Raw genomic sequence first — 25,233 nt, 5'->3', positions numbered from 1 at the left:
AGGTAACAAATCTATACAAGAGAAGAAAATAAAAACTAGGCGATGATAATTTTCCTTATCGTGGCCAAATGAAACCAAACTACACATATTAACCCAAAACCCCTTCCCAGTTAAGATGTATAAACAAAAAAGAACAATCTTATTCCCGAAGAAAAGTTAAATAGTCAAAATCTATCACATAATTCCCATTGTTACTTCTCTTTGCTTAGCAAAAACAAATGGTGATTTCGAAACTTTAAATATGATGGTTCCTCATTGCATTCACAAGCTTTCACAGTGTCGGTGAGGTGTTTCAAATAACAGAGAAGGAAAAAACAACTAAAAGACTGGATTTCTAGAGCTTCAAGTATGGAACCAAGTATAATAGAAGTTCCGAAGAAAAATGCAGAAATTAAAATTACAATCGACAAAAAGATGAAGATGTTTAGAGGATGGTTGAAAATACGAAATTTTTGAGTTGAAAATGTATGATTGCCTGAACTAGCATCAAAATACACAAGAATTTATTACATATTACATATCTATGAGCTTTTAGAAAAAACATACAATTTGCTAATAACAAAAACTGCCAAAGTTACAGGCAAAGTAATGAAAACAAATTCTTCTAACTAATCATAACTTATCCTGAATTTCCCACTCAACTTGATGTAAAATCAAGTCCAATAACGAAAACGTGAAAACCTTTAAACTTCAATAAAGATCTAATGAGATTCTAAAGATGAAAGCATTTCTCAAAACCGTGAGGAACAAAAGTAATACTTCTTTATCCACACCCACGACCAAATGATATAAATATTTACAAATATACAAAATACTTCTCTGAATGTCATGTCCCAACAGTGAGAATATTCACTCATCAAAATTTCAATCATACAAGTGTATTGAGGATTACCTATTCCAATATGGATATTTCGAAGGGCAAGGAAAACACCAAGAGGTGATCCAACTGCAAAGAATGTGTCAACCTGGTATGTAAGAATTAATGTCAAATCAGTAACAAGATTCATCATCTTAAATTTATAGCTCGTAAGAAGTTCTGTTTCAGACCTTGAATTCAAGCTTTGTGCACTTAATATAAGGGGTATAACTCTTTGGTTCATCATCTAGCATAGGTTCAAGCTTCTCAGAAATGGGTTGCTTTGGCTTAATGGCAAGTAACTCATTTTTATCTGTTTATGCAGCCAATAAAACCCAGAGATATTAACACACAAAAGCTCCTTCCATAACACAGAACCAAAAATAGAATGTGAAGATCAAAGATTAACCCAATGCAAGCCCACACATACCTCTACCTTGATTGTACGATTCCAGCTCTGCTACTTTGGCTTTCAGGGAATCAATCTGAAACACAGAAAATTTCATTAAAAGGTGGTGTTTATTATTATGAACCAAAGATTTCACAAAAAGTATCTGGCAAGAAAAGGTCAATTTTATATCCTTGGCTCATTAAACAAGATACGACCATACTTATGAATAAAAGACAAATGCATATAGTGTTCAAAGAAAGCCAAGAAGAAAACAGTACAAACTTGCACCTCTTTCTTTAGAAGATCAATTGTGTTGTTGTCCTTATCACATGTATCTTTGGACTCTTCCTCAGCCGCTCTCGCTAGTATACCATCCAGGACACCACCGTTCATGTGGTAGTTCATTGAAGCCAGCCATATCTGATGACATTGTGTCACTAGAACTCTGAACCAATTGATCAGTATCTTCTTTAGCTGTTTGCTCAAAGTCCATAGCTGCTGCAGTATCTGACACGACAGTACCCACAAGAGAGGAAAAATCTTTAGCAGGTGCTTCCTGGTGCTCTAGATGAGTTGATTGTACACCCATCTTGTCCTCGTCAGCAGACCCCACCTTATCCTTAGTTTCATTTGTCTCAGTGGAGCTTTTACCCTTCAAATCGGTTGAAGAGTCACCATTAGAAGGTTTATTGTTCATAGCATGGGAAGATTCTTCAATGGTATCTTGTTGTTCCAATCCATTGGAAACGGGGATGATAGATTCTCTTGATGGCAAAGGATGTCATACGAGAGGACACTTCCCAAGGAATGACCATATATAGAAACCTAAACAAATGTTAATATAAGCTAAATTGTCACCTAATCATTACAACCTAACAAAGAGATATCAGCTGCATACCTTTCCATCATAACCAAGATTTCGTTTAAGAAATTTCAGATATAACAGATTTAATTGGTTTGAAACCTGGAGGAGCAAAAGTGCATCTTCATCAGTTCAAACTTCAAACAAATTTCAAATTTCTACCTTAACAGACTGAAATGTGACTGTTTTATGCTCAAGACATCAGCTACATTTTTCTTCTTTTAAGACTACAAGGAATTATAGCATAATATTTGCCAAAAGAAAATGTGACTGTCTATGCTCCAGATATCTCTAACAGACCAATGTTCCAGTTTAGTGTGCATAGGATGAAGAAGCAATTTTAAAACTTTTTTTTATAGGAAACTTAAACGTATACTGCTTTGGAAAAACTTAGATAGTGGATCAGGTATTCGCTCTACAAAACAACCCATCTAATTATGGTCTATAGCTTTAGAAAAATGTCATTTTAAACGAGGAACCTGGATTGAAAGAAGCTTTATAGTTGCATAATGAAACAACTTAGTCATTGGGAGATAGAAATGAAAGAAGAGATGGTGAGAAATTGGAAACAAGATAAGCAGTACCGAGTTGATAATATCCTGACAGTAGATGGGGCTCATGTAGTGTAACACATCATGAACTGTTGCACTCAACATGACACGCAAACCTTGTACACCATCTAAAGTAATCTTTTCAACTGCAGTTTCGCCACTGAGCTTCAAACCTTTTCTTCACTGAAACACAAATACAATGGCATAAGAAACACACTTCAATGTATAGAACAGCAACATCTCTGTTTGCCTTAATGGATCAGGCCCATCACGTGGAGGAACGAAATTGGGTTTTAGACAAAAATCGGGCCAGATTTACTAAAGCCCAAGTAAACAAATTGGATTATTACACTCGGGTCACCCCAAGCCCAAACCCGGAACCTAGTCGCCCAAATTGGTGGAATAACACATCGCGAAATGCAGATCTAAATCCCCAATTTTCCCCAAATCGATCTCACGACAGAAACCGACTAAGCAGCGACGCGACGACGCAGAACTTCCGCGGGGATAATTTTCGACGAATGTTCGACGCCGAGTTGCAATAAAAACGGGAAAAGGGTCACTGTTTCCGTTGTGATGAAAAATATGGGCCAAATCACCGCTGTCGGAGCAAATCGATCCAGATACTATTAGTGACCGACGAGACGGGGCAGAAAACGATGACAGCAGTCCTGAACCCACCTCGGAAATTTCCGACGAAGGTAATCCATTGGCATTATCCATGCATTCAATAGTAGGGGTCACCACTGATAAAACCCTAAAATTAAAAGGGGTGATTGGAAGGACATAGGTGATTGTTTTGGTTGACAAAGGGGCTTCCCACAATTTCATTTCGCACGAATAGGTGCGAAAATTAGAGCTTCCAGTGGAGAGAGGTAAATCCTTTGGGGTAATGGTGGGAAACGGATTTACAGTTCGAGGAGGGGAATTTGCAGAGGAGTGCCATTGCGAATGCAAGGTATTGAATTGTGCCAGGACTATTTTCCCTTTGAGTTAGGAGGGGCAGATGTAGTGCTAGGAATTTCTTGGCTTAGTACACTGGGGGATGTTTGTGTAAATTGGAGAAATCTGACAATGGAATTTTTTAGTGAAGGGAAGAGGGTAGTTCTACAAGGGGATCCATCTTTAGTCAAGACAGTGGTATCACTCAGGGCAATGCTGAAATCTTTGCAGAGAGAGGATGCTGGATATATGGTCGAGTTATGCTCCATTGGTGTTAAGGAAGAGGAAACAGAGGAACCCATGGACCCCGCAACCGCAGCTGTTGTTGATGGATTTAGCCACCTGTTTGAACAGCCGAATACACTCCCACCCAAGAGACCCATTGACCACGCCATAGTTTTAGAAACCAATACCAAACCACCCAAAATCCGCCCATACAAATACTCCTTTACCCATAAAAATGAAATTGAAAGGTTGGTAGGTGAGATGCTGATGGCAGGAATTATACAACCCAACATATGTCCTTTTGCTAGTCCGGTTCTATTGGTAAAAAAGAAGGATGGCAATTGGCGGTTTTGTGTCGATTACCGGGCACTGAATACCATCACTATTCCAGACAAATTCCCAATTCCCTCAATTGATGAGCTATTGGACGAACTATCAGGGGAGCCATTTTTACAAAACTGGAGCTCAAATCAGGTTACCACCAGATTCGGGTTAAAGAAGAGGACGTGCCCAAAACAGCGTTTAGAACCCACGAAGGGCACTACGAGTTCCTGGTCATGCCCTTCGGGTTGACCAATGCCCCTTCCACTTTTCAAGCTTTAATGAACACTATTTTTAAATCAGTCTTGCGGAAGTTTATACTTGTATTCTTTGACGATATTCTGATTTGCAGCCCTGATTTGAAGACCCATCTGCTGCACATGCGACACACCTTTCAGATTCTCACCAAGCACGAATTGGTTATCAATTACAAGAAGTGTCTCTTTGCCCGTCAAAGATTGGAGTATTTGGGTCATTTAATCCCAGCAAAAGGGGTGGAGGCTAACCACAAAAGATTGTTTCAATGATATCTTGGCCCGTCCCACGCACCATCAAAGGATTACGGGGTTTTTTAGGCTTAACCAGTTACTATCGCGGCTTTGTGCAGAATTACGGTTTAATCGCGCAGCCCTTAACACAGTTACTGAAAAAGGATTCATTTGCATGGACAGACCAAGCATAGCAGGCTTTTGAAACTCTTAAAGCGGCAATGAATGAGGTGCCTGTTCTGGCAGTCCCTGATTTCACTCTGCCTTTTGAAGTCCACACAGACGCTTTGGGACAGGGGATTGGTGTTGTCCTGGTCCAGAATCAACATCCCATCACATTCCTTAGCCAAGCCTTCTCCAACCAGTTCTGATAGAAATCTGCGTACGAAAGAGAGCTGATGGCCATTGTGTTTGCTGTCCACAACTGGAGCCACTACCTTAGTGGCCGCAAATTTATCATTAAATCTTACCAACGCAGCCTGCAGTTCTTGACAGATCAACGTGCCAAGACACCCGAACAACAAAAGTGGATTTCTAAGCTCCTCGGCTTCTCTTTCGAAATACAATACCAACCTGGCAGCTCAAACCAGGTAGCTGAAGCATTATCACGACGAGGTGAGGGTGCTGAATTGAAGGCCATTTCGGTGGTCCAATTTTCTGAATTTGATGAGTTAGCTGCCGAGGCACAACAAGACCCCAAGCTCCAAGCAATCATACAAGACCTTCTTTTTGAACCTTCCAGCCATCCCCATTATGGTTTTCGCCGTGGCTGTCTCATCTACAAAAATAGATTGGTATTACCCACAACTTCGAAATTCATTCCTAAACTATTAGCCGAATTTCACTACAGCCCTGGAGGGGGCCATTCAGGCTTTTTCAGAACATACAAGAAACTGATGAATATAGTGTTTTGGGCTGGAATTAAGAAGGATGTGTAGAGGTATGTCCAACAATGCTTAGTCTACCAATTAAATAAGTATTCTGCCCTCAAACCAGCAGGTTTACTTCAGCCCTTACCGATTCCAACCCAAGTTTTTGAAGATATCAGCATGGATTTCATTGGCGGGTTACCAAAGTCAAAAGGACAGGATACTATAATGGTTGTGGTGGATAGGCTTACTAAATACGGACATTTCATTCCCTTGTGCCATCCCTACATCGCTAAAGATGTTGCTGTACTTTTTATCTCTGTTATTGTGAAGCTCCATGGATTTCCCAAATCCATAATATCAGACAAAGATAGGGTCTTTCTTAGTCAGTTTTGGCAGGAGCTATTCAAGGCTGCTGGCACTTCGTTGAAGTTCAGCTCAGCATACCACCCTCAAACTGATGGCCAGACGGAGGTTGTCAACCGCTCTTTGGAAACTTACCTACGCTGCTTCTGTAGTTCGCAGCCCAAACAGTGGCTTAAGTGGCTATCGTGGGCAGAATATTGGTACAATACCACCCATCACAATTCCATAAAAATGACTCCCGTCAAAGCCCTATATGGAAGGGATCCACCCACTCTCCTCAGATTTACTGATTCCCCTTCTGCTGTGGAGGAAGTGAACCAATAAATGGCTGCACGCAATGCAATTTTGGAGGAATTGAAACATAACTTAGCTGTTGCTCAAGAACAGATGAAGGGCACAACTGACTTGCGCCGTCGGGATGATAGTTTTCAACCAGGGGACCAGGTCTATTTGAAGCTCCAACCGTATCGTTTCAAATCCTTAGCCAAGAAACTGAATGAGAAACTGAGCCCGAGATTCTATGGCCCTTTTTCCATCTTAGCAAAGATTGGGCAGGTTGCTTACAAGTTAGAGCTACCCACTACGACAAAAATTCATCTAGTATTTCACATTTCTCAGCTTAAACGCAGTCTGCACCCCTCGGTGCCCATCTAGCCCCTGCCCTCTTTCCTCACCGAGGAACTAGAACTTCTTGTTCACCCAGAATCAGTATTGGCCAGCCGCACTTTATTAGATGGCTCTTGGGAAGTCCTTATAAAATGGAAGGATTTGGCTCCCTTTGAAGCATCGTGGGAGGCTTTTGATGTTATCAATCTGCAATTTCCCCAATTCCACCTTGAGGACAAGGTGGCTCTTCATGTGGGGGAGGGGGTATTGATAGACCTCCCATTAATCATGTTTATCAATCTAAAGGGCATAAGAGACATTTGAAGCAGTAAATGCAAGGTTTGAGGTGCCTGGTTGTTTGGAGAGTCTGTTACAGTCACGTGAGTGGGGAATCAAAGTTGTTAGTAGAGAATAGGTGATTAAGAAGATAGTTTAAATAGAAGGGGTATGTTCTGGAGTATTATCAAGTTTTAGGCTATTGTCATTGAGGGAGGTCCCTAGCTCCTCGAATTGCTGGGATCTATCAGTTTGGTGTTTTATACATTGTTGGTCATTCTTCTATTTTCCAGTAATATAATCTTGTTGAGACTTCATTAAGTATATTACTTTCTGTTTTGTGGATTGCTTGTGTGTTTGTTGGTTGATAGTGCAGGGAGTCTTAACAGTACCAAGATTAAGTAGCAAATCACTGATATCCAACCGGCTTATAATAATTACCAGATCATTTCAGGAACCCAAACCCAATACTGTTTCATATCATTTCAAATTGACAAAATAAATTCAATCCTTCCCGAGATGCTGATTTTGACAGAAATCAAGTTCAATATTACACGGCTCTTTTAAATGATTCCACAAATTGATGGCAGTAGACTAAAAATTTATGACAACTGTCCAAAGTAAAAATCTTTCCTGGTGGAAAATAATTACAAATTTCCACATGACAAAAAATAAGCAATTAAAAACAAGTGATGACATGATGGTATATCTGTAAAAATAGACAAATGAGAGATATACTTCTCAATGAAATGGTGTTACCATTTCTAGTTAGAAAACATAAAAACAACCTATCAAATTGAATAAAAACTAGGCATAGTGAAATGCCATAAACGTTTCATCATCTACATAATATACAAAATGCGCATGCCTCATTCATTGAATAAGAAGCAATTACATAGCCTCTTAACAATATGAACACATAATTTTTTAGTTTTCCAAAAAAGGAAGAGAGATTGAGAGAGAAAGAAATCAAAAGAGAGACATTATAACTAAGATACACAGCACTATCCACAAACACATCTACAATCTCGTTGGTCCATATTAGCTTCACATAAAACAGAGCCTAATTTCATCAAAACTGCATCAAACATTATGCATTTTCATATTCCAAACAGCTTGAGACGGGTAATTGACACAAGAGAATCAAACTACATACAGAAGAGAGAGTCCATTAGGTAGAAAATAAGTTCTTATTCACTTGGCAAGGGATATAAATAACTCCCTGGGTGCCACATTGGTCTGTAGTAAGGTGTTGTTCAGCAAGAATTGCTGTAATATGGCGAAAGTTGCCGACATCATCAACCAATTTAGATTTCTCCAACCTCTGACCAATACTGGGTACCATAAAGACAAGGTGCTTAACTGGAACCTATATTAATCAAAACACATAATAAAAGATTAAAATCTACTCAAAACATATTATTCCAGTTTAAATAGCATCCACGAGGCTTGTGGTTGTATCCACATAACAACTCAATTAATTAATTGAGCACATCAAAGGACACGTTAGACCTTAAATACTACTGTTCGTTCCTGTCAGTTTAAACTTTAAAAATCAATCATTACCACAATATATTTTAGATAATATCATCATATAATAATTCAATACCAAAATGGAAGGGGCAAAAATAAACAATGTGCAACTAAATAAGTCATAATCACTAGCTAAATTTAGGCTCAGTTAAAATGCGAAGGACATTTACTTTTACTAAGAGAACATAAAAGACAACAACAAACCATTACCCAGATTTAGTTACAAAATGAAGACAGACAACAAACACAATTAACTTTTTATTTAAACAAGACCTATATAACATTTAAGAGAACGGGAAATAAACCATTGAATTGAACACACAAAACAAAAAAAAAAAAAAAATTAGAAATTGATTATATATTCTAATTCATCATATGTTTTAAATTGATAAGAACCACTGTAAATTGCCAAGCTTCCTGCTACCCCTATTCTTTCCATAAAATTGTAATGACTTCTTTCTACTAGTACACTTTAGAACATATACAATAAAAACATACATACTTAGCATATGAAAAATAGTTGGGCCCAAATTTTTTTTACTTATAAAATATAATTATTTACATATACCAAAATAACAAGTACAAAAACTTTAGCAACGGTGGACAGTAATGTCAATTCTCTTTGTTTGTCGACTTCTTTCCGACCGCTGCTCACCTATTTCTTGCAAAACATGGAAAAACAACAAGGTAAGCACAAAAATGCTCAGTAAGTAAATCCATTATCTCTTCTTCTTCTTTGGTTATTTCCTTACTTAATTCTCTTCTTCTTTCTTTCGTTCCTAGTTCTTTCTTTTTTCTTTCCCTGTTTCTAATTCTTACTGTTCTTTCTTTCTTCCTAATTCTCACTGTTCTTTCCTTCTCTCTGTTCTTTTGTTCTATTTTTTCTATTCTTTCTAACCATAGTAGAATTCATGGTAATATACATGAATGATATGCATATGCAATAATGCATAAAAATGCATTTTTCTTTCTTCTTTCTATTTCTATTTCTTTTCTTTTCTTTCTATTCTTTTCTTTTCTTGTTCTTGTTCTTTCTTATTCCTTCTTTTCTTATTCTTATACTTTGCCGATCAGACTCGGTTGATGCATGGATTCGGAACCTTGGCTGTGTGAGTGAGTACAGTCCTCATCTACATGCACTCTTGCGGATCCCACAAATTATTTCTTTCTTCTTAGGCCACTTAATTAAGGTGGCATGCATATAGGAATTCTTCTTGGTACAACCCTCATCCACATACACTCTTACGGGTCGTATAATTCTTCTTCTTCTTATGCCACTCAATTAAGATGGCGTGTATGTGGGAATTTCTTCTTAGCACTCACGGTTTCCCATCACAACAACCTATTCTTTTATCTTCTTTAACGCTTTTTCTTTCTTTAATTCTTTAGTGCTTTTTCCTTCTTTCTCTTTATTCTTAGAGTGTTTTATTCTTAAAATTTTTTATTCTTTCTTAAGTACCACATATATACAAATATTTGCATATTTATGGCTCATGCTTAGAATTCTTACTTAAATGCACTCATGAAATGCAAATATGCAATGTTGCATACAATTAAGGTTTCTACTCATACTCATGCTTCTCTTAAGCATTTCATCAAACAATAAATGTGCATATACAAACTCTACTTTAACTATAATTCTATTTGTTTCTTAAACCATCCAAAATGAGAGTAAAACTCTCTTGTATCATCACAATCCCTATCACGACAAAAACACTCCAAAAACTTTCTTAAACTCTTTTAATTTCAACCAAACTTCAATCTATCATCATACAATCAAAAACACTTCTCATACTCACATATATCCAACAAGAAGTATAAATAATGACCAATCTAATCTCAATTTCCCAACAATCATAACATATACAATCTCATCTCAATTTCCCAACAATCATAACATATACATGCTTAAAGAAATCTCTACTGAATTGATTTCTTAAACTTTAACTTGAGTTGGATTTACTTACCTTATACTTGAGTAGTCTCCACTAAAGCTCTCTACTCTTGTTGGACTCAAATTTCCCCTTAATCCTAAGCATAAACTTAATAAGAATTCAACTTCTACACAAGTTAGTTGAAATTGTGGGGAGTGAAAAAAGATAAAATTTCATGGAGAATGCAACAAAAATGAGGGCATTATGGTAATTGACTAAGGGACAAAGATGAAATTTCCAAGAAAGTGTAAGCGCAAAATGGGAAAGTATGTTTGTAAAATAAGATATTAAGGGTTTAGTCTTACAAACCCCCTTATTTCTCTTCTTCCACCGCCACTTTCCTTTTCCATTTTCTCTCAACTTTTCACTCAATTTTCCAAGTATCTTTTAGGGCTTTTGAGTGGATTTTGACAAGGTTTTGGTTCTAGGCAACAAGAGGTAAGAATTCTTGCTATATATATAAGATTTACTTGTGTAGAAGTTGAATTCTTATTAAGTTTATGCTTAAGGTTAAGGGGAAATTTGAGTCCAACAAGGGTAGAGAGCTTTAGTTTAGACTACTCATGTATAAGGTAAGTAAATTTAACTCAAAATCCAACTCAAGTTAAAGTTTAAGAAATCAATTCAGTAGAGATTTCTTTAAGCATGTATATGTTATGATTGTTGGGAAATTGAGATGAGATTGGTGATTATTTATGCTTCTTGTTGGATATATGTGAGTATGAGAAGTGTTTTTTATTGTATGATGATAGATTGAAGTTTGGTTGAAATTGGAAGAGTTTAAGAAAGTTTTGAGAGTGTTTTTGCCGTGATAGGGATTGTGATGATACAAGAGAGTTTTACTCTCATTTTGGATGGTTTAAGAAACAAATAGAATTATAGTTAAAGTTGAGTTTATATATGCACATTTATTGTTTGATGAAATGCCTAAGAGAAACATGAATATGAGTAGAAACCTTAATTTTATGCAACATTGCATATTTGCATTTCATAAATGCATTTAAGTAAGAATTCTAAGCATGAGTCATCCATATGCATATATTTGTATATATGTGATACTTAAGAAAGGATAAAGAATTTTAAGAATAAAATACTCTAAGAATAAAGAGAAAGAAGGAAAAAACACTAAAGAATTAAAGAAAGAAAAAGCATTAAAGAAAAGAAAATAATAGGCTGTTGTGATGGGGAACCGTGAGTGCTAAGAAAAAATTCTCACATACACGCCATCTTAATTGAGTGGCATAAGAAGAAGAAGAATTGTACGACTTGTAAGAGTGTATGTGGATGAGGGTTGTACCAAAAAAAATTCTTATATGCATGCCACCTTAATTGAGTGGTCTAAGAAGAAAGAAAGAATTTATACGGTCCGCAAGAGTGCATGTAGATAAGGACTGTACTCACTCACACGGTCAAGGTTCCGAATCCATGCATCAACCGAGTCCGATCGGCAAAGAATAAGAAAAGAAAGAATAAGAATAAAAAAAGAAGGAATAAGAAAGAACAAGAATAAGAAAAGAAGGAATAAGAAAGAACAAGAACAAGAAAAGAAAATAATAGAAAGAAAATAAAAGAAATAGAATAAAAAATAGAAAGAAGAAAGAAAAATGCATTTTTATGCATTAGCATATCATTCATGTATATTACCATGAATTCGATCATGGTTAGAAAGAATAGAAAAAATAGAACGAAAAAACAGAGAGAAGGAAAGAACAGCGAAAATTAGAAAGAAAGAAAGAACAGTAAGAATTAGAAACAGATAAGAAAAGAGAAAGAACTAGGAACGAAAGAAAGAAGAAGAGAATTAAGTAAGGAAAGAACCAAAGAAGGAGAAGAGATAAGGGATTTACTTACTGAGCATTTTTGTGCTCACCCTGTTGTTTTTTCATGTTTTGTAGGAAATTGGTGAGCAGGGTCGGAAGGAAGTCGACAAGCAAAGAAAATTGGCATTACTGTCCACCGTTGCTAAAGTTTTTGTACTCGTTATTTTGGTATATGTAAACAATTATATTTTATAAGTAAAGAAAAATTTGGGCCCAACTATTTTTCCTATGCTAAGTATGTATGTTTTTATTGTATATGTTTTAAAGTAACTAGTAGAAAGAAGTCATTACATTTTTTGTATCACAGCAAAGATTTTGGGATTTGACGTGTGCCACTCTCATCGCCGCGACGTTCCGTAGCCGACCGTTATAAGTTAAATTTTTCTTTCCTTACTTAAAGTGTTGCATGAGTTGATTAAATATGGTTGTTTTGTAAATGAGACATAGAACCCGAGCAAGTAGTAAGAAAACAGGGAGTACGGGGGAACCTTCTAACAAACCAGAACCTACTCCCCCTACCCTTGATGAAGCTAGAATACGGGGGATTGTACAGCAAGTCTTAGTAGAAAGATAGGGGAGAGTTGAACCAGAAATAATTGAAACCCCCGTTCAAATACCGCCTATTAGAGGGGAAAGAGAAAGGCCGGTACCTCAAACAGTATAGAATCAGATTGAACCGATTTATGAGCTTCTAAGTCAACATCAGCCGTCAGCATTTAAAGGTATAACAGACCCTTTAGTGGCAGAAGAATGGTTTAGGTCCGTTGAACATACGACGGCACTGTTTCCTATGACGGACAAGGAAAAGATCCGGTATGCCAGTTTCTTGTTTCGGGGTGATGCCCGAATTTGGTGGGAATTGATGGAAGACACTCATGATGTTCCTGTGATGACCTAGGGCGAGTTTAGAAGATTTTTTGATGCCGAGTACAGAACAGTGGATCGGGTACATGAGAAGATACAAGAGTTTATTAATTTGAAGCAAGGGTCAAGTACAGTGAAAGAGTATTCTGTGAGGTTTAATTCCCTTACCAAGTTTGCACTCGGAATAGTCAGTACCCCAGAATCGAGATGAGATAAGTTTGTCCATGGGTTGAAGCCAGAGATAGCCCGGGATGTAATGACAGGAGCTGAGCCCCCTCAAACCTATAGTGAAGCTTTAGAGCGAGCTTTAAGGGTAGAAATTTTTGTAAACAAGCTCACTCCAGCGGGACCAAGTGAACCCTCTCCTGCTCCGTAGAGAGAAAGATTTGGGAGTGCAAAAAATAGAGAAGTGAAGAATAAGAAGAAGTTTCAGCCAAAGAAGAACAGAAAAGATTGGCTAAATAAACGGCCGAGAACAGTGGAGTTTCCCCCATGTCCTAAATGTGGGAAGACTCATCCAAGAGAGTGTTTGAGAGAGTTAGGCCGTAATGTATGTTATCGATGCCGACAACCAGGGCATCTGATGAAAGATTGTAAAGCTCCTCTTCCATTTGCAGCACAGAATTCCAGCGACACTAATGTCAGGGTGTTTACAGTAGCACAAGATGAAGTAGAGGCTAGTCCATCAGCTGTTACTGGTTAGTTATTATTTCATGCAATTCCTCTTTATGTCTTAATTGATTCTGGAGTCACTCATTCATTTATAGCTTATGGGATGATAGAAAGATTAGGTTTGAAACCTACTAGAGTGAGTCGACCCATTAAGATAGAGTTACCTGATGGGGTTAGTGTTGTGACCCATGAGAATTTGTCAGGAGAGTCTGTGGTGATCCATGGTCGGGAGTTAGCAGTTAATTTAATAGTGTTTGATATGTCTGACTTTGATGTGATTTTGGGTATGGATTTCCTGAGGAGGTATGGAGTAGAAATTGATTGTCGGAAGAAGAAAACGAGATTTAATCTTGATAGTGGAGATAAGTTTAGTTTCGGAGAGGGTCATCAATTGAGTATGTTGATTAGTAGCATAAAGGCTAGAAAGATGCTAAGAAAAGGGTGTTTTGGGTATATAGCCCATGTAGTGCAAAGTAGAGATGTCCTACAACCAGAATTGCAGAGTGTGCCAGTAGTCCGAGAATTTCCAAATGTATTTCCGAAAGACTTACCGGGTATGCCTCCGGAAAGAGAAGTTGAGTTTAGTATTGAATTGGCACCGGGAATAACACCAATATCTAAAGCCCCTTACCGAATGGCCCCAGCCGAGCTTCTAGAATTGAAGAAACAACTCCAAGAACTCCTAAATAAAGATTTTATCCGACCAAGTCATTTTCCCTGGGGAGCTCCAATCTTGTTTGTAAAGAAGAAAGATGGGTTATTACGGATGTGTATTGATTACAGAGAGTTGAATAAAGTGACAGTGAAGAATAAATACCCGTTACCTCGGATAAATGATCTTTTTGATCAGTTAAAGGGTGCAGCAGTATTTTCCAAGATTGATTTGAGGTCGGGTTATCATCAGGTAAAAGTGGCAGAACAAGATGTTGTTAAGACTGCCTTCTGGACAAGATATGGGCATTATGAATTTGTGGTGATGTCTTTTGGCTTAACTAATACCCCAGCAGTCTTTATGGACTTAATGAACCGAGTGTTCCATGATTGTCTGGATCAGTTTATAGTGGTATTTATTGATGACATCCTAGTTTATTCGAAGTCGAGAGAAGAGCATGAGGAACACTTAAGATTTGTGCTGCAGCGATTGAGAGAAAAGAAGTTGTATGCCAAGTTTTCTAAATTTGAGTTCTGGCTTGATCAGGTGATATTTCTAGGCCATACTATTTCTAGCAAGGGGATTTTAGTGGATCCTAGTAAAGTAAAGGCAATCCTAGAATGGCAAAGGCCGAAGACAGTAAAAGAAATGAGGAGTTTCTTGGGACTAGCTGGTTACTACCGACGGTTTGTGGCAGGGTTTGCCCAGTTGGCTAAGTCATTAACAGCTCTTACCAAGCAGAGAGTTCCTTTTATATGGTCAGTTGCCTGTAAAGAGAGTTTTCAAGAGTTGAAGAGAAGATTAACGATAGCTCCCGTGCTAGTATTACCACAGAAAGGTGTAAATTATGACATTTTTACAGATGCCTCACTGCAGGGACTTGGTGCTGTATTGATGCAGTTAGGTAGGGTTATAACTTATGTTTATCGTTAATTGAAAGAGTACGAAACAAGATACCCTACACATGATTTAGAATTGGCAGCAGTAGTCTTTGCCTTGAAGATTTAGAGGCATTACCTTTATGGTGCCAAGAGTAATATCTACACCGACCATAAGAGTTTAAAGTATTTCTTTACTCATAATGAGTTGAATATGAGACAGAGAAGATGGCTAGAGCTGGTTAAAGATTACGCGTGTGAAATTAAGTATCAACTAGGGAAAGCTAATGTAGTAGCCAATGCTTTGAGCAGAAAATCTTATTTGTCCCGACCCACAAGACAGAAAGAGTTAATAGAAAGTAAAGAGCAGATTGAGGTCATACCATGAAGGATTGCCAGGTTAAAGATTCAATCTACTTTACTGGAAGAAATTAAAGAAATGCAACTAACAGATGAATGGTGTCAGAAAATAGTTTAGTAGGTGCATGAGGGCAAGACATCAGAGTTTCAGTTGTTGGATGATGTCCTCCGTTTTAGGAGTCGGTTGTGTATTCCTCAGGATGCTGAATTGAGAAAGAGAATCCTTATAGAGGCTTATGACACACCGTACACTGCTCATCTTGGAGCAACCAAGATGTATCAAGATTTAAAGAAAGGCTATTGGTGGCTAGATATGAAGAAAGGTATTGCAGAGTTTGTAGCTAAATGATTTGTCAGCAAGTGAAAGCAGAATACCAGAGGCCATCAGGGTTGCTTCAGCCACTTAGTATTCCTGAATGGAAATGGGAGAGTATCTCGATGGATTTTATTACAGGTCTCCCTAGAGTGTAGAAATGATACAATGCTATATGAGTGATTATAGACAGATTGACTAAATCAGCCCATTTTCTTCCAGTAAAGGAGAGTACCACTTCGGATCAATTGGCCCAAATGTATATTAAAAAGATAGTGAAACTTCATGGTGTACCCAAGACAATAGTATCAGACAGAGATTCCAAATTTGTCTCAACTTTTTGGATGAGTTTACAGAGGAACTTGGGTACCATGTTGGCTTTTAATACCGCCTATCATCCTCAGACAGATGGTCAAACAGAGAGAACAAATCAAGTGCTTGAGGACATGTTGAGAGCATGCTGTATGGATTATAAATTATCCTAGCATGAGATGTTACCTTTGGTGGAGTTTGCTTATAATAATAGCTATCAGTCTACAATTAAAATGGCTCCTTACGAGGCCTTGTATGGCAGACGATGTAGATCTCCACTGCATTGGGATGAGATGGGCGAGAAAGATGAGTTAAATATAGCTTTTGGGCCAGAAATGACTCAAAAAATGATAGAAGATGTGAAACTGATCAGAAGCAAAATGAAACAAACCCAAGATAGGCAGAAAAGCTATGCTGATCTGAAAAGAAAAGAAGTTGAGTTTGAAGTGGATGACAAAGTTTCTAAAAGTTTCCCCTACAAACGGGTGATGCGATAATAAAGGAAAGTTAGCACCGAGATTCATTGATCCATTTGAGGTGTTACAGCGAGTAGGAAAGGTGGCCTACAGATTAGCACTATCACCCAGTATGGACAAAGTTCACAATGTATTTCATGTCTCGATGCTTCGAAGGTATATAAGTGATCCCCCTTATATTCTGAGCATAGAGGACGTAGACTTGGAAGAGAATCTTGTGTATGAGGAGCATCCAGTGCAGATTTTAGACAGAAAGATTAAAGAGCTCCGGAACAAAAGTATCCCTTTAGTAAAAGTCCTCTGGAGAAATCATAAAGTTGAAGAAGCTACATGGGAGGTGGAGCAGGATATGCAGAACCGTTACTCGGAGTTGCTTGTTTGAAAGTTGAGAGAAAATGGAGAAGGAAAGTGGCGGTTTAAGAAGAGAAATAAAAGGGCTCGTAAGACTAAACCCTTAATATCTTATTTTACAAACATACTTTCCCATTTTGCCCTTACACTTTCTTAAAAATTTCATCTTTGTCCCTTAGTCAATTACTATAATGCCCTCATTTTTATTGCATTCTCCATGAAATTGTATCTCTTTTCACTCCCCACAATTTCAATTAATTTTGAATGAAAATACTATTTTACCCTTAATACAAATTTAAGGCATTTTCTTCACATTCTCTCAAAATAACTTTAACCAAAATCAACTAAGGGCTATAAAAACATAAATTAAATTACATACCTCCGTATGGGCATTACAAAAATGATCATAGCAAATATATGGCAATAGATGCTAGCATCTAAGGGCACTGAATGCATCACTTAATCCATAAAAAACTGAGAAAAAGACGTTTCATTATAGGCCCACAAATATTCCAACACTAGCGATTGTTTTTTTGATGTAATGTTATTTATGTCTATCGCTTATATTTTACTAGATGTTCATCTATTCTACACTTAGATACAATGACCAGCATGTTATAATAATAAGACAAATAGGTGAATCATATACTCGTGTTAGCTTATATCCTAGAGAATGTCTCCTGTCAGGATTAAATATATATTTGCCTACTCACTTAATCACCATTGCACCCAAGGATCATTGTCTACTAAAAAGAGACAATGCGCCTTGACTTTCTTACAAATATAACGAATTTAGCCTCCCTAAAAAAAAAACACCTCATGTTTTTTTATTCATAAGAAACCCTGAATTTGTAAAGATATTATTTAAATTAATAATCAAGAAAAATTGCCAAATTGCATTTTAGGGAAACTTAATAATGGCATGCATAATTTTAATGGTGAAAACAAGACAAATAAGATCAAGAATCAAAATGCCAGATTACATACCTGAGAACAATAATCATCCATTTCCTCTTCTTTCTGCTGATGCAATTCCTCCTGAATGTAGGTGGAAAACACATAAATAACATTACTTCCAATTCTTTAAAAAAAAATAATCCCCACTAATCAAAAGTATTTTCAAACGGAAGTAGACAAATTTGATGAAAGAAAGTTCCAACTTAATTTATTTAATCAAGCATAAATTACTTATAATATATTCCAAAAAAAGAAATGCTATTAAATTCCCTAACCGAGATCTAATTACATATTCCTGAAGCATAAGGCACAAATGAAGATGCTAGAAGTTCTTATGCTAGTAAAAATTTAAAAAGGGAAAGATTAGAGACCTGGCTTGGTTTTTTTTTTACTGGGATTTCGAATAACCACGCCTTAACTTAATTCCATTTCCACTGAAACTAATGACACCAGAAAAACCAGAAGCATCAACATTGAGCCAAGACTCCTAGGTATCATCCTCGCTAGTAAAAATTGCATGAAGTCCCTACATGCACAACCTCAAGATACATTAATCTTTTCATAAACATATGCAGCAGACATTCATAATCAGGTATTGGAAATTCCAATCCACAAGGCAATATACATACTGGGGTAGAGCCTTGTAAATCAACTCGAGCTCCAAAAAGTCCAGAGGATTGAAATCTTCTCCTGTTTCAAACCTAGGGAAAGTCAAACTTCTTACTGTTCCCATACAAAAATGGTAAAACAACACATAATGCCGAATGCAGTTAATTAAAAGGAGAGAATGACAATAAAAGTACAACTTAAAAGATAAAGAAACTACAGACTGCTATTGTCAGAAAGCCATCGCATCCTAAAATTGCATATATTAAAGAAGATAATTGTTAAGACTCCCTGCAACAATAACAAGCAACAGCACAAACAGTCCAAGATAACAGAAAATATTCACTCCATCGAGTCTCAACCAGAGCATATTTCTAGAAAATGGAAAAGAAGCAACCAAACAAATAGAAACCAAACAGATAGATCCTAGCAATTCGAGGAGCTGGGGACCTCCCACAATGACACTATATTAATCTCTATCTTCACCAAAACTGACCCTTTATTCATACTACCTTCATGACTACCTATTCACTATAATAAAAACTTTGATTCCCTACTCACACGTGACTGTAACCAATTTCCCTAACAACCAACAGCAAGGCACCTCACACTCTTTACACTTTCTGACCCGATTGTCCCTTATGCCCTTTGTATTGATAAACATGTTTAATGGGACTTCTTCCACAGAGGAAGGGTAATCTGTAAATTCGAGTAAAGTGGGTGGATCCCTTCCGTATAGGGCTCTGAAGGGAGTCATTTTAATGGAGCTATGATGTGTGGTATTGTACCAATATTCTGCCCAGGACAGCCACCTATGCCACTGTTTTGGTTATGAACTACAGAAACATCGCAGGTAAGTTTCTAAACATCAGTTGACAACCTCCGTCTGGCCATCGGTTTGAGGATGATATGCAGAACTGAACTTCAGCGAAGTGTCGGCGGCCTCGAACGGCTCCTGCCAAAATTGGCTGATAAAGATCCTATCACGGTTCGAAACTACGGACTTGGGAAATCCGTGGAGCTTCACAATATCAGAGATAAAAATGGCAGCAACATCCTTAGCGTTGTAGGGATGGCACAGCGAATAAAATGTCCTTATTTAATGGTCGATTCACCACAACCAGTATGGTACCTGTCCTTTTGCTTTTGGTAACCCTCCAATGAAGTCCATGCTGATATTTTCAAAAACCCGGAATGGATGGGTAAAGGCTGAAGAAGACCTGCTGGTTTGAGAGCAGAATATTTATTTAATTAGCAAATGGAACACCGTTGGACATAATCCTACACATCCCTCTTAATACCATCCCAAACACGATATTCATCAACTTCTTATAGTTCTGAAAAGCCTGAATGGTCCCCCCCCCCCCCGCCCCCCCCCCCCCCCCCCCCGGGCTGCTGTGAAATTCATCTAAAAGTTTACGGATGAATTTCGAATTTCTGGGTAAGACCAACCTGTTTTTGTAGATGAGGCAGCCACGGCGAAAACCATAATGGGTACAACTGGTAGGGTCAAAAAGAAGGTCTTGGATGATTGCTTGGAGCTTTGGATCTTGCTATGCTTCGGCGGCTAACTCATCCAATTCTGAAAATTGTACTACCGAAATGGCCTCCAACTCAGCACTTTCCCCTCATCTAGACAAGGCATCAGCCACTTGGTTTGAGCTTCCAGGTTGGTAACGGATTTTGAAAGAAAATCCTAAGAGTTTGGAAATCCACTTTTGTTGTTCGGGTGTCTTGACACATTGATCTGTCAGAAACTGTAGGCTGCGCTGGTCAGATTTAATGATAAATTTGCGTCCACTAAGGTAATGGCTCCATTTGTGGACAACAAACACAATTGCCATCAGCTCCCTCTCGTATGCTGATTTTTGTCGGGACTGGGAGGAAAAAGCTTGGCTAATGAATGCAATAGGCCGCTGATTTTGGACTAGGACAGCTCCAATTCCTTGTCCCGATGCGTCGGTATGAACCTCAAATGGAAGAGTAAAGTCGAGTACAACCAGCACTGGAACTGAAGTCATTGCCGTTTTAAAAGTTTCAAAAGCCTATTGTGGATGGTCATCCCATGCGAAGGAGTCCTTACGTAGCAACTGTGTCAACAGCTACACGATTAAACCATAATTCTGCACAAAACGGCGATAGTAACCAGTTAAACCCAAAAATCCCCCTAGTCCTTTGATTGTGCGTGGGACGGGCCAAGTCAGCATTGAATCAATTTTATGTGGGTCAACCTATACCCTTTTTGCTGAAATTAAGTGACCCAAATACTCCAATCTTTGACAGCCAAAAATACACTTCTTGAAATTTATGACCAATTCATGCTTGTTGAGGATTTGAAAAGTGTATCTCATGTGGATCAGATGAGTCTTCAAATCGAGGCTGTAAATAAGGATATCGTCAAAAAACACAAGTATGAATTTCCTCAAGACCGGTTTAAATATGGTATTCATTAAAGCTTGAAAAGTGGAGCGGGCATTTGTTAATCCGAAAGGCATGACCAGGAATTCATAATGCCCTTCGTGGGTCCTAAAAACTATTTTGGGAACATCCTCTTCCTTAACCCTAATTGGTGGTAACCTGATTTTAGGTCTAATTTCGTGAAAATGGCTGCCCTTGATAGTTCATCCAACAGTTCGTCAATGGAGGGAATAGGGAACTTGTCGGGTATTGTGATGTTATTTAGTGCCCTGTAGTCCACACAAAAACGTCAACTACCGTCTTTCTTCTTAACCAACAACACAGGACTAGCAAAAGGACTGATACTGGGTTGTATAATTCCTGCCACCAACATCTCACCCACCAACTTTTCGATTTCATTTTTTTGGGAATAGGAATATTTGTATGGGCGAATGTTAGGAGGTTTGGCATTGGCTTCTAAGACTATAGCGTGGTCATTGGATCTCTTAGGTGGGAGCTGAGTAGGTTGTTCAAACAGATGACTAAATTTATTTACGACTGCTGCTACTGCCGGATCCATGTGTTCCTCTGTTTCCTCTTCATTGACACCAATGGAACAAAACTCAATCACATATCCAGCATCCTCCTGCTGTAGGAATTTCAGCATTGCTTTTAAGGATACAATCGTCTTGACTAACGACGGGTCTCCTTGTAAAACCACCCTCTTCCCTTCACTGATAAAGGCCATTGTCAGATTCCTCCAGTTCGCACAATCACCGCCCAGCGTATTGAGACAAGAAACCCCCAACACTACATCAACCCCTCCTAACTCAAAAGGAAAATAATCCTGACGCAATTCAATCCCCTGTATCCTCAATTGTACTCCCCTGCAAATGCCCTCCCCTCTGATTGTAAAACCATTCCCCACCATAACCCCAAATGATTTTCCCCTTTCCACTGCTAAACCTAATTTTCGCATCAAATCATGCGAAATAAAATTGTGGGAAGCCCCACTGTCAACCAGAACAATCACCTCAGTTCTTCCAATCAGCCCTTTTAATTTTAAGGTTTTATCTATGGTTACCCCAACAATATAATGGATAGACAAAGCCAATGGATTACCTTCATCGTTATTTTCTGAGGTGGGTTCAGGAGTGCTTTCGTCGTTTGCTGTCTCATCGTCGTCGGTCACCAACAAGATCTGGATCGATTTGCTCCGATAGCGGTGGTTTGGCCCGAACTTTTCATCACAACGAAAACAAAGACCATTTTCTCGTTTTTGTTGTAGCTCGGCATCGGACATTCGCCGGAAATTATCCCCGCGAAAGTTATGCGTTGTCGCGTCGCTTAATCGATTTCTATCGTGAAATCGATTTGCGGAAAATTGGTGACCTAGATCTGGATTTCGCGATGGGTTAGTCCAATAATTTAGGCGAATGGGTTCTGGGCTTGGGCTTAGGGTGACCCGAGTGTAAGAGTCCAATTTGTTTCCTTGGGCTTTAGCAAACCTGGGCTTGTTCTTGTCTAAGACCCAATTTCTTTCCTCCATGCGGTAGGCCTGATCCATCAATGCAAACAGAGAAGTGGGCTAAGTTAAACGAATTTCAGCTCTAACTTCCTCCTTTAGCCCATTTGTAAAAACCCCCATCAGAATATCTTCTCCTACCTCACGTAAGGGAGCTGCGTGAGCTTCAAAATTTTCCCTGTACTCCGTCACTGTACCAGTCTGCTTCAGAGCTACCAGAGCTTCATAAGTTGATCCTTTAAATGACAGTTTGAACCTCTCAACCACTACAGTCTTAAAATCTGTCCAAGAACCAATGGGTGCTCTGGATTCCACCCACTGATACCAATTCAGGGCACGACCTTCCATACACACGGCGGCTACTGCCACCTTTTCTTTCTCCTTATATTGATTCACAGAAAAATATCGGTCAGCTCTGCATGTCCATCCATAAGGATCTTCCCCATTGAATATGGGTAGTTCCAACTGCTTCACCTTCGAATGCTAAGATACGTGTGAATTTTGATGAAATATTGCTCCTTTTGTGACTCTACAGAGCCAGCTACTTCACTTCCTCGAACTGAGATAGTGGGAAAGAATGAACGAGTTTGTTTTGGTATGAGAGATTCTCTTGCAATAGAGACATCCTTCTTGTAGGTCTGTTAAATGATTATGATTTTCCTTCGATTTTTATAAGGATTTTGGGTTGGCTTTCAGACCATCAACCTCTTTTGATTAACAAATAAGTTCCTTCTAGTTAATATTTTATTCTGATGCAAGATTTTATGAAATTTCCGTAAGATATTTGGGAGGCATGGTTAGAAGCAACCCATAAAGGTGATTTAATATAAAATGATTTTAGTTCTAAGAAACTTTTGTTGAGCAATATTTGCATCCAACTGTTAGACATGTCTTTCTCATTAATGCAATTTGCTAAATGCTTATCTGTTGAATGTACCTTTACAGACACAAGAAGAATTGCTCTCTAGTTGGTGGAAAGAGTATGCAGAATGTAGTGAAGGTCCAAAGGAACAACCTAGTTCCAATAAGAAATTGGAAAAGCAACCAAGTCTTGCTTCCTCAGAAATTACTCCTAGCTATATGTAGAAGAAGAAAGGGTTGGAGTTCCTGTAAAGGGAGGACTTTATGAGGTAACCCTTTTTCTGAGGTTTCAGCTGTAATTGTTGTGCGTGTTGAGTAAGAGTGAAATATGGCTTAAGACATGATTTATTAACTTCTTATTATTATTACTGTTATTTTTTTGTCATGTAGATCTGGATGCCATGTTTCTTGTTCTTTATTCATTTAGTTATTTTAAAAACTTATGTTTTGACCTTTTTAATTATTTATATATTCTGGTCTGCGAAACTCTGAACTTTTGAGCATAAATTTTAATTTGATTTTTTTAATTATTGATTTATATTTAAGAGCCGTCTTTTTTTATTACTCAACTCAGAGAATACTTCTGAAGATCAAATCCTTAAAAATGTTGCAGGTAGATTTGGTAAAGAGACATTGTTTCCCTGTTTATTGGAATGGAGACAATCGATGTGTTCTTAGAGGTCATTGGTTTGCTCGTAAAAGGGGCCTGGATTGGCTTCCACTTCGTGAAGATGTTGTTGAACAGTTAGAGATTGATTACTGTAGTAAGGTTTGGTGCAATAATATCTGATACTGTGAATGATTATGTTGTTTGATAAGATGGAATCTATATAGAACTATTTCCTAGTTCATAATGTTAGTATGCCTGTGATTTGTATATATAATGATCTGCCCTCTTGGGTTAGGAAACTCATTATGAAAAGTGTATATATTTAAAAGATTGATGTAGATTGATTACTGATAGACCTCCCATTAAACATGTTTATCAATACAAAGGGCATAAGGGACAATTGGGTTAGAAAGTGTAAAGAGTGTGAGGTGCCTTGCTGTTGGTTTTTAGGGAAATTGGTTACAGTCACATGTGAGTGGGGAATCAAAGTTGTTAGTATAGAGAATAGGTAGTCATGAAGTATAAATAAAGGGTCAGTTTTGGTGAAGATAGAGATTAATATAGTGTCATTGTGGGAGGTCCCCAGCTCCTCGAATTGCTGGGATCTATCTGTTTGGTTTCTATTTGTTTGGTTGCTTCTTTTCCATTTTCTAGAAATATACTCTGGTTGAGACTCGATGGAGTGAATATTTTCTGTTATCTTGGACTGTTTGTGCTGTTGCTTGTTATTGTTGCAGGGAGTCTTAACAATTGGTATCAGAGTTTCGTTGGGTAATGGTTAAATCGAAGATGGAGAATAGAGTTGAAGGATTGGAAACGAAAATGGGGAACGTTGAGAAAGAAATGGGGACTGTAAGGGAAGAGCTAGGGAGCATTAAGGGCTACTTACTAGAGCTTCGCGAGTGGATGAGACTTAAGGAAGATAGGGATGCAAATCTGAGCCAGGATAAGGGGAGAGAATCTAACGCTGAACCTTCCAACAGTAGTGACAGTAGGGGAGTTCAAATATTAATGGATAAATATATTAAAAAGAAACAAACCACTAAAATTTGTGTCGTTGCAGCTATTAATCAATTATTTGCTCACAATGGAACCCCCTCTAGGAGGCATTACGACTTAGTCTTCAGCATTCTGACAACATTACTTATAATAGCTAACAAAGTAACATGTTTACTGAGCCAACAAAGCTCAAATCCAGATAAAAACTTGAAATGTCATATGGGTAAAAACAAAGCAAAGTAACCTTGCAACAGAACTGAATGCATACCAGTGGCCACTTCTAAATCAAAACAACTAATCACAGTAACATGCTAGCTAACCCAACAAAGCTCAAACTCCATAGACAGCCACAAAACTTTC

The 25,233-nt window shown here is 38.0% G+C and overlaps 1 protein-coding gene across 1 annotated transcript in view; it reads right to left on the bottom strand.

Moving 5' to 3' along the window:
- LOC116121653 (phospholipase SGR2-like) overlaps positions 1 to 20,502 on the bottom strand; it is a 28,351-nt gene extending 7,849 nt beyond the window's left edge. Inside the window, 16 exon segments of the mRNA XM_031407595.1 lie at positions 893 to 965; positions 1,048 to 1,169; positions 1,287 to 1,341; positions 1,536 to 1,603; positions 1,659 to 1,964; positions 1,967 to 2,072; positions 2,146 to 2,211; positions 2,694 to 2,843; positions 7,952 to 8,122; positions 17,906 to 17,990; positions 18,268 to 18,401; positions 18,505 to 18,565; positions 18,702 to 18,772; positions 19,362 to 19,502; positions 19,614 to 19,701; positions 20,315 to 20,502. Coding sequence (XP_031263455.1) covers positions 893 to 965; positions 1,048 to 1,169; positions 1,287 to 1,341; positions 1,536 to 1,603; positions 1,659 to 1,964; positions 1,967 to 2,072; positions 2,146 to 2,211; positions 2,694 to 2,843; positions 7,952 to 8,122; positions 17,906 to 17,990; positions 18,268 to 18,401; positions 18,505 to 18,565; positions 18,702 to 18,772; positions 19,362 to 19,502; positions 19,614 to 19,701; positions 20,315 to 20,502 — 1,885 coding nt within the window.
- Between the last annotated feature and the right edge of the window lie 4,731 nt (positions 20,503 to 25,233).

The sequence above is a fragment of the Pistacia vera genome, unplaced genomic scaffold, assembly GCF_008641045.1.
Source record: "Pistacia vera cultivar Batoury unplaced genomic scaffold, PisVer_v2 Contig127, whole genome shotgun sequence".
NCBI classification, from domain to species: domain Eukaryota; kingdom Viridiplantae; phylum Streptophyta; class Magnoliopsida; order Sapindales; family Anacardiaceae; genus Pistacia; species Pistacia vera.
Note: the sequence above shows the minus strand (reverse complement) of the source record. Positions and strands in the feature narration are given on the sequence as shown.